Source organism: Cryptomeria japonica, chromosome 5, assembly GCF_030272615.1.
Source record: "Cryptomeria japonica chromosome 5, Sugi_1.0, whole genome shotgun sequence".
In the NCBI taxonomy this organism is placed as follows: Eukaryota; Viridiplantae; Streptophyta; class Pinopsida; order Cupressales; family Cupressaceae; genus Cryptomeria; species Cryptomeria japonica.
This window is the reverse complement of record NC_081409.1, coordinates 659,082,465-659,092,591: the sequence shown is the minus strand read 5'-3', so window position 1 is coordinate 659,092,591 and position 10,127 is coordinate 659,082,465. Positions and strand designations below refer to the sequence as shown.

Here is a 10,127-nt window from a genome sequence, read left to right as displayed (position 1 = left end):
AACTAATATAAATACCCAAGATTGAGACAGTTCAATTAGCTTTAGTCGATTTTAAAATGCCATGTATAATTTTCTTTGTCTTTTGCCTTTTGCCTTTGCTTTTATTCTCGAATTCCTTTGTTCTTTTTAATATCATATAGAATCCCAATATTACTAATTTGCGGTAAGCACCACTTGCATCTTCAACTTCAGCTTTATTGCATACAGTCTCACTTGCATCTGTAATCTTTCTCTTCAGCTTTATTGCATACAGTCTCACTTGCAACTTTTTGCTTTCTGTTTTTGAACTATTTATTCTGGTCAGAGATCATTTCTTACAAATCATTTTTGACTTTCAGCACCTTAACTGACCCCTTGTATTTTTATATTAAATGGATTTGTTGATACTTGAGTACATATGTTACTTCATGGCACTACAATATAGACAACACAATGAAAGTGAATAAGAGCCAGGAATGGGCTTCATTTCTGATCTATTATGGAATATGAGATATTAAAGCTTAGACTTCTCTAATCTAAGTGCATCAGAAACCCCGCAGCAATGAGATCCCCAGTTACCCGGAGGGAATACTATAACATGAATTCTTATGATTTATAGTCCCCAAATATTGGAAAATACTAATTCTAACTACTCAAAACTAGTCAAACTCTAGATGTATCTAAGGGACTTCCAGCTGAGATTGCCATCAAATCCTCTTTTGGCAGCTGGGTCCAAACTTTGGACTACGAAGGTATTTCGTTCAGGTGTCGGAAATGCTTCAAAACCGGCCATGCAGTTGGAAATTGTGGGCTCAAGAAGAAATATCTTGTGGCCTCATGGTGGTCGGGGGCCTCTTACCAGCATTATTCTGTTATGAAATCTTTGGACTCTTCCAATGTATCGGTGGATGCCAGGATTTCGAAGGCTGGTTCGGATTCTTTTATGGAGAAGAATGTTTCTTCGGATGCCACTAAGGATGGCTCGGTGAAAATTGCTGGAATTCAGGATGTTGCTGTCTCTTCTGCTGAAAATGGTCTGTCCCAGATTTCTGCTGGATCTTTGTCTGATCCTTCTGATTCTCAGATTTCTGTTGTCCCTGCCTCTCTTGATGCTGCCTTTGTTCCTCTTGGTGGTGGAGGTCCTCTATTTTGGATCCGTCTTCTTGCAAAGGACTGCTGCTAGGGTTGAGGAGTGATGGATTAGCGTTAAAAGTAAGAAATCTAAATCGTCCCGGGCCTCTTTTGATATGACCCTTTGATCTCACAAGTGTACATCAAATACTTGATCAGTCCCGGTTGGGTTGGGGCTGCTTGCTGGTCTTTGTTACAGCCAGTTGGTTCTTGTTGGGGATTCCTTCTTGTGCTGCCCCCCATCTTTTGTCTGGTGTCGCCATGTCTCTCGTGTTCTGTTTGATTGAGTGGACTTTCAGGCTTATCTTAAGGTTCAGGTTTCAGGGCCCCCCAAACCTGTTTTGTATAGGGTTTCAGGTCCCTTCAAAACTTGTTTTCCCTTGATCATAAACTAGTTAAACTCATCATTATTTCTCCATTAAAAAATGCTACTAATAGAAATTAGAGTCCTCTTTTAACTTGAGGACTGAAAATAAAAACATACCTTCACAAAAAATATTACAATGTTGCACAAGGAGAGAGCCTCTGCCATGTTTTGTATGCTGTACACAGTACAAACGAACTGTGGAAACAAAACATTAGATAGTAATTGATAGAAATGAAAACCCGCTATGCATAATTAAAAAACTAGAGGTGCCTGCAACATGAAGATCCGATTTAAGCTTCTGCCTGTAGCACTCAGATGATCAAACAAGTGCCCTGGGATACGACACAGTAAATAGGACATCATACCTCAGCCCTGCTGTACTTATAATCATCATTAAGTAGTAAGAGTTGTAATTGCTATTGAAATAATTATAGTTAAACTTTCAGAGGATATTGTTTTAAGTTTTTAACATACGGTTCGTGTGAAAACCATAAATTTGTTACTTTATTCAAAATTCCTTATGCCTGCCAAAGCCAATACAATGTAAACTACTATTGCTCCCTAGTGATATAAGAACAAGAGAACATACCAATGGTAACAACGTAGCTACATAAACATCCTTAACGTCTTCATCTTCATCTTCAAGTGTGCGCACCTTGCTGTCTTCATCCTGATCATACTTTTAATTTGTACGAACAATAATTCATTTCCTTATACCAAAAGAAAACTATATTCAACTATAAGAGGCTGTTGACGTGCCCATTGCACATTAAAGTGCAAGGGTTAGTTTACCCTGCTTCTGAAGATGAGACGGGCATACCGAAGAAATGTGGCAAAAAATATGTTAAAACACCTAGAAAAACAGATACAGTGTCCACTTTAAATATAAAGTGTGGAGTTGTTGAATATCCTTTTGGACTTGGTCAATGAGAGAGAAGACTGACTGACCGTTGAGCACCTTTAAGAAGTCGGTGTAAGACTGTAAGCTAGAGTTTACTTTCTTTTCTGACAGAGAGAATCTCTTTTACCGGTGTCTGTGTATCTAGTCTTCATAAAAAGTTGAAAGATTAGTACACCTAGTTTTATCAATTGCACAAATTTTACTTTCTTGTCTGACAGAGAGGAACCTCTTTTACAGGTGCCCGTGTATCTATTCTTCTTGAAAAGTTGAAAGATTAATACGCCTTGTTTTATCAATTGCAGAAATTTATAATGCATACAGTAGGTTACTATCTAATTAATCGATTTCGTGACGGAGATGATTTCGTTTAGGTGTATCTATTATTACTAAAAATTATAAGACTTAAATGCAATTCTCATAGTTTTCTAAACTATCACAATTAGAAGGCTCATTTATTAAACATTTTTCTTTTTCTTAAATTAAAAAATGATCCTATCATCAATGGTTTTGAAAAAAATAAAAATAAAAAATATGATCCTATTATCAATGGTTTTGATAAATGATCATTTGTTAACAAAGGTAATTATTTGCTTTAAACTAAAGTTCTTGTTTTGTTTTTTAACAGATTGTCTTCATAATTCTTACTCTCAAAATAATTGAGTAATGTAAAATTTGATTCCAAAACTCACACAATTTTCTCAGGAGAGTTCTAATTATTCACTCAATTTAAGCCAATCGTTCTACAGAGGTTTCTATTAATAATGATTGTTAAGCAGATTTCCTTTCAACTATTTATTTCTTAAAAAAAATTTAAACAAATTCTTTTCTACATGCATCCAATATATGAGACAAGAATCTAGAATTGGAACTTTATTCTAGTCAGGTGGGATTCAAGAGTAGAACGAGTCAATGCACTGTTGTTTACATACAGAAAGTTAACACTAGAAGAGTTTCTGTGTAAACAGCCACACAAGTGTCCCACAAATAAACAGCCAGTAATGTGACTCTAGTACACCTACACTTAACTGAAGCACCAAAAATTCATATACAACCTTTCTGTAAAATTGCTCATAATACAATCCTTCATATTTGGTGCGAATGGCGTAACAAAAAATATCAAAAGGAAGATCCAAATTGTCTAGAAGAAAATTATTCAATAGAAAAATGCATTTGACAATGCAATTTTACATAAGAGAAATTACTGTAACTGTTAACATGAATTCAACACTAAAACTAATACAATTAGTCATGATGTTGATGAGGAACAAGCGTTAGCAGTTGATCTTTTCGCTTCTGTAGAAATGGGTAAGCTTTCTGATATTCCAAAACAGCCCTGACAAGGTGCCTGAAGGAGAACTCAGGCCAGAGGATTGGAGTAGCATAGAGCAAAGAAAAGGAAGTTTGCCAGAGAAGAAAGTTGCTGAGCCTGGTCTCCCCAGAAGTCCTAATCAAAAGCTCTGGCTCTGGACAATCAGATGTATACAGATGCCTCTCTATATCCTCTGCACTAATCTTCTTTTCATTTAAATCCCCTGCCTTCATAACGCCTTCAACGGCCTGGGCAATCTCCTGTGTACCAGTATAAGGAGCGCAGATATTTAGAAAGGCCGTGTCATTATTTCTAGAGAAAGCCATGGCTCTGTCTGCAGCTTCTCTTACTCTCTGGGGAAAAAGGCTCAAATCTCCCATAATTTGCACACGAATTCCATAAGTTTTAACCATGCTCTCCTTTTCAATGAGCAGCTCCAGCTTCTCCTGCATCAAATTCATGAGCGTCTCAACTTCCTCCTTTGACCGCTTGAAATTCTCAATACTGAAAGCATAAACAGTCACGTATTTTATCCCCAATTCATAACAGTCCCTCACAGTATGCATCAGGCTGTTATACCCAAATTCATGCCCCTTCAATTTCTTCATTTTTCTTTTGGTTGCGTATCTCCTATTGCCGTCCATTATGATCGCAACATGCTCTGGAACAGAGCCCGCAGAAACAATCCATATTACAAATCGTCTGAATAATTGGTATACTAAATTTCTAATAAAGCTTGCGCTGTCTTGAAAGCTTGGATTGATGAAGGATTTGAAGGCTGAATATACTGCCATTCTTTGATCAAAGAGACATAAAGATATATGGGTAAAAAGGGGACTTTATAACAGTTGTCCCATCTCAGGATTGTCTTGTCCTGGCGTCCTTCTGACGTCATTCGTGTAGCGTAGAAATTGTTTTGGAGTGCCAGCCCACCGACCCACTATGGTAGGGGTACATACTTAAACTGTTAAACAACGAGCATAGAGTTCTTAATATGAGGGCATAAATTATTAATTGTTAATTTATATACTGGAAAAAATAAATAATTTAATATTGTTTAATAGTAAATGTTCAATGTGGGGTGTGAGATTATGGGATAATGGAGTTCGAGACTGTGAGACACATGACTTAAGTTTTTATGAAAGATATTACAGTAATCTTTGTTGTGGGCTTCTTGCCATGTATGACAAATTGGTATTTAAGCGTGTGTCAAAGGTATTTTTTGGTTGGAGGGTTTAAATATTAAATTTACATAATTGTTTAGCTATTTGATATGGAACTACAAGTTTTAGGTCGAAATCTTATTGATTGAGATTTAAGGATTGATGGCTATTCCTTTTAGGAACATGTTTTGGTAAGGAGTTTGTATTTAGCAAGACTTCATTTTTGGTGGACTCATTCACAACCATTTAACTTCACTGTATATGTTTAATTGGTCAATTAATAAGATTTTTTATGGGACCTATTTTGAGATAAGAATATGATAAAATAAATCATTTTTGTTTTAAGGGAAGGGTGGCGTGAGAGTTTGTGACCCCCTTTTTTGGGCCATGCACATTAATGACTATAAAACTGAAGTCATTTCATCATATTGAATCATCTATGATGTTTAAAAAATGATCCTTCATGATTAAAACCCTTGGATTCTAGAAATGGGTGAATGAAATTCTATTGGTTTCTTGTAGTTTGGAGGATGGAAACCCTTTGAATTTGAGGGTACCTTGATATATAGGTTGCATTTACACTTGAAGCTTGGAGGATTTTAGCATATATTTTAAATATTAAAATATTTTGGTTATTTTCATGATATATTTGTAATTCTAGACTAGGATCAAATATTTATAATCATTTGAAAAAAATGTCATATATTGTGGGGAGGCCGCATCCATATTTTAATCAATATAGATAAACCGATGTATGCTTTCATAAGATTCGAGTAATTAGAAGTGATGAATAGTAATAGTTACTCATTGCATTCTAAGCATAAGATTTGAGTAATTAGAAGTGATGAATAGTAATAGTTACTCATTGTATTTTGAGCATAATATTTGAGAAAAAAGAAGTGATGAATAATAATAGCTACTCATTGTATTCTCTTATCTTGTCATCATGGGACCTTAGTGATGAGAGAGTGGGAGAATCTATTATTTAAATTTGTTGGTCATTATAATGCCACAAGTTATATTTTTGTTGAAGAAAAAATGTTGATTCAAGTCACATTTTTTATCAACAAATATAGTCATGACACTAGATTTTGCACAAACACAATTTAATAAAAAATATTAGAAATTATAAGAAATAATTTTTAGGCAAATATTAAAAATGATAGTTTTTTAATAAAAATTAAAATATCTATACATATTTGAAATCTATATAAGAACATTCACAAAATAATTAGTTTAGATTGCCTTTAAATTCTTTATGGTTGATTTGTTATAATTGACCAAAAAAAAGAAGATTCACATTATAATATGAGTTACCTATCTGTATTAAAAAGGTATTGGTATAATTTAGTACCTGCTTTTTGAAGACGAGATATGGGCATCCGTGACAGATAGATTGTGGCAAAAAATAATGTTAAAAGACCTAAAAAATCAAATACTGTATCCACTTTAATTATAAAGTGTGAAAGTCGGTGAGAGGTTCAACAACTAGTCATTAAAACTATTTTTTTTAGTATAAGTCTTTGTGGCAAAAGTTTACTTTCGTTTCACTGGTTTTAATGCAGAGAGGATCTCCTTTACAGCTGTGTCTGTTCTTCTTGAAAACTGGAATTATTAATATACCTAAATTTTCAATTCCACAACTTTATGATGGGTACAAAGAAGTTTACTTAACTTTCTTATTTATTTTTTTTTCATGGAGATGATCTGTTCAGAAGGTGTATCTATTATTACTTCAAATTAAAAGATTAATGCAATTTCTTCCTTAATAATGATTTATTAATTGCATTCATTTTTAAGTAATTTTTATTTTATTTTGATTTTGGGTTATAATTCATTTTTAAGTTATTCGATTGGTGTGATCTAAATTTTGATTCAAAAAGTCTTTTATTATTTTTTCAAAAGAATTTTAATTTATAATTGTTTTTTATTAAATCAATATAGGGGAAGAGCACCAATTACAATCCATGTTTCAATTACCATTCATATGATTTTGTCAATTTAAAGTCCATTATAAAATCATCTAGTGGGTAAATAGCTACCCATTTTTTGGAAAAAAAAAGTTTGTAATTAGATCAATTGTGCAACTTTTTGTTACCAATAGTGCATGATTATTGGAACATTTGTGCATAAGTATTGGATCAATCTTGCAATTTTTTGGTTAACAAGTAACGAGGCAATATGGAATATCTTTTGTTTTTAATTTTTCTGGATTTGACCATGTAGCTTTTTTGATGTTGCCAATGTTTTGGATCAAACACCATGATTTCTGATCTCCTGCTCTCTCACTTGCTCTCTTGCCCTGATGATGGATCATGGTGTTTGATCCGAAGCATTGGCTTTTTGACCCTTTTGCACACAGCAAATCCCATAGCGTTCATCTTTACTATCTAGAAGCTAGAACAATAGTTTTATATGAAGACAACAAAAAAATAATTGTCAAAACCTGATATAAAGTTTAGGTGCTTAGGGTGCGCGATGTTAGCTATAATGACTATTTGTGCTCTTCACCTATCTATTAGAGAGATTTCTCTTGATAATTTGATTGTTGGATACATTTCTTTTAAATTTATTTATTTTTGAGAAGTTTATAAATATTTTTGAGATTTAGACTTGGAACATAGTTTTAATCAAATAAGAATTCAAAAAGTTAAACAAGTACATTGACTTGACTCCGATACACTTCAGATTCATTGCACCACTTGTTACATATAAAAAGTTAATGTAAGAATTCAAAAATATTAAACAAATATGGGGTCCAATAGGTAAACAGCGCTTTTTATGGAACCCATATAATGCACCGGTCCCATAGTGTATTTATAAGTGTGTATTGGAGTCATTGCACCACTTGTTACATATAGAAAATTATTGTGAGAATTCAAAAAAATTAAACAAATGCGGGGTCCAGCAAGTAAACAGTGATGTCTATGTAGCCAATAATGGCCCAGTCTAATAGTGTAACACTTACAAATACACTATTACACTGTGGGGCCAGTACATTCTATCGGCCCCATAGCCAAAACCCAAGTAAACAACCAATAAATGAGTATAAGGTCTAGCAAGTAAACATCAATACATTGACTGAGCAAATAATAACAAGTCCATTAACCCCAATGCACCTCTTGTTACATATAGAAAATCACTGTGAGAATTCAAAAAGTCTAAACAAATATGGGGTCTATCAAGTAAATAGACAAACAAGTAACATCCAAGTAACATCCAGTCTATTAACTCCAATACATCTACCCTTAATGACAGCCTTAAATCACACACACTAAGCAACATATTAAGTCTAGAGAATAGAAAATGTCAGTCAACTCTAATTGTTTAACACTTTTAAGCCTAGAAGTGTAAGCTTAGTGTGTGTGATTTGATTTGAGCCATTCCCTTTAGAACACCAAAAAATTGTATACAATCTGTGTAACAATTGCTCTTAATACAGTCCTTTAAATTGAAGCTAATGACATAACGTAAAATAAAAAAGAATGTAATATTGGTATAGATTTTTCAGTCCATTTTGAATAGATCACTTAGTATGATCCGAAATCTGATCCGAAATCTCAATCAAAAAACACATATATAACAAATCCAGAAACAATCTCTATAAAGAGAAAGAGCTAAACTTCGAAAGAAAAATTATTGAATACGACTGTGCAAGTTTTCAACAACATAAACTACCAGATCTGGTTGCAAAAGCATTTAATTCAAAACTATGACTAATGCAATTAGTCATGGTGCTGATGAGAAACAAGCTTTTGCTGTTGATCTTTTTGCTTCTGCAGAAATGGGTAAGCTCTCTGATACTCCAAAATAGCCCTGATGAGGTGCCTGAAGGTAAACTCAGGCCAGAGAGTTGGAGTAGCATAGAGCAAAGAAAAGGAAGTCTGCCAGAGGAAAAAATTGCTAAGCCTGGTCTCCCCAGAAGTCCTAATCAAAAGCTCTGGCTCTGGGCAATTCGATGTATACAAATGCCTTTCAATATCCTCAGCCCTAATCTCCTTTTCAGCTAAATCCCCATTTTTAATAACACCTTCAACAGCCTGGGCAATCTCCTGTGTGCCAGTATAAGGGGCACAGATATTTAGAACAGCCCTATCATTATTTCTGGAGAAAGCCATGGCTCTTTCTGCAGCTTCTCTTACATGCTGGGGAAAAAGGCTCAAATCCCCTATAATCTGCACCCGAATTCCATATTTGTTAACAATGCTCCCCTTTTCAATAAGCAGCTCCAGTTTCTCCTGCATCAAATTCATGAGCGTCTCAACTTCCTCCTTTGACCGCCTGAAATTTTCAATACTGAAAGCATAAACACTCACATACTTTATCCCCAATTCATAACAGTCCCTCAGGGTATGCATCAGGCTGTTATACCCAAATTCATGTCCCTTCAATTTCTTCACATTTCTTTTGGTTGCGTATCTCCTATTGCCGTCCATTATGATCGCGACATGATTCGGAACAGAGCCCGCCGAAACAATCCATATTACAAAACGTCTGAAGATTTGGTAGATTGAATTTGCCAAAAAGGCGGCGGCCTTCTGAAAGCATGAACTACTGAAAGATTTGAATGCTGAATAAGAAGCCATATTTGCCAATCTGCAGCAATTTCTGGGCAGAAAGAGAAAGATACGTAGATCTGTGGCAGCAAAATTATGGGCGCAGGGTACATTAAAGACATTTCCATCTACCGTTTGTCAAATTAGAGTACTTTTCTGCGCCCTGCGGACAGAAATTGTGAGTGGAGTGACTGGTAAATTTGTCTTTCAGTGTGAAAGGGGAAGAATTTAACATGTCCACCAACCATTCGTCCACGACCACCATTGTAAGTCATACACGATTCACTCAAGTCTTCCACGTTTTCCACCTTATTATAACCGCAATGGATATTTTTCATTCTGAGCCAAGGGGGTAGGTATGTATACGGTACATATTGATTTTATAAGGAAAACAACAGACCAGTGTTTAATTAATTGCAAGATGATCAAACATTGTTAGAAATTAAGTACTAGTAAAGGCACAGTTATTTTCAAAACAAAATATATTTAATGAGAATGAATTGGTTAACAATTAGGGAATATATCAATAGGGAGGGGTTCATGATCGATTAGGTTCTACAATCTTTCATTTTTTATTCACTCAATTTCTTAATTACTAACTTTAAAGAAACAAAAAAAAATGATAACTAAAAGTCCATTAATAAATTTCATATGTATCAACAGCCGCCTACTTGTAATCCTAGAGTTAAAATTTATATACTTTAATTACAGGAGTTGTGCA

At 34.4% G+C, this 10,127-nt stretch overlaps 2 protein-coding genes and 1 long non-coding RNA gene across 3 annotated transcripts; all 3 read right to left on the bottom strand.

Annotated features, from left to right (window-relative positions):
- Positions 1-343: 343 nt before the first annotated feature.
- LOC131037233 (uncharacterized) lies at positions 344-2,592 on the bottom strand. Its single transcript, XR_009104192.2, has 2 exons — positions 2,067-2,592; positions 344-1,672 (listed from the first exon to the last, which is right to left on the bottom strand). It is a non-coding gene; the product is annotated as an uncharacterized LOC131037233 (long non-coding RNA).
- Positions 2,593-3,620: 1,028 nt separating this feature from the next.
- On the bottom strand, positions 3,621-4,481 carry LOC131037259 (dehydrodolichyl diphosphate synthase CPT3). The gene has a single exon (XM_057969329.1). The coding sequence runs from the start codon at positions 4,479-4,481 to the stop codon at positions 3,621-3,623; it is 861 nt and encodes a 286-aa protein (XP_057825312.1).
- A 3,987-nt stretch (positions 4,482-8,468) lies between these two features.
- Positions 8,469-9,646, bottom strand: LOC131037277 (dehydrodolichyl diphosphate synthase CPT3). The gene has a single exon (XM_057969350.2). The coding sequence runs from the start codon at positions 9,434-9,436 to the stop codon at positions 8,576-8,578; it is 861 nt and encodes a 286-aa protein (XP_057825333.1). The 5' UTR covers positions 9,437-9,646; the 3' UTR covers positions 8,469-8,575.
- Between the last annotated feature and the right edge of the window lie 481 nt (positions 9,647-10,127).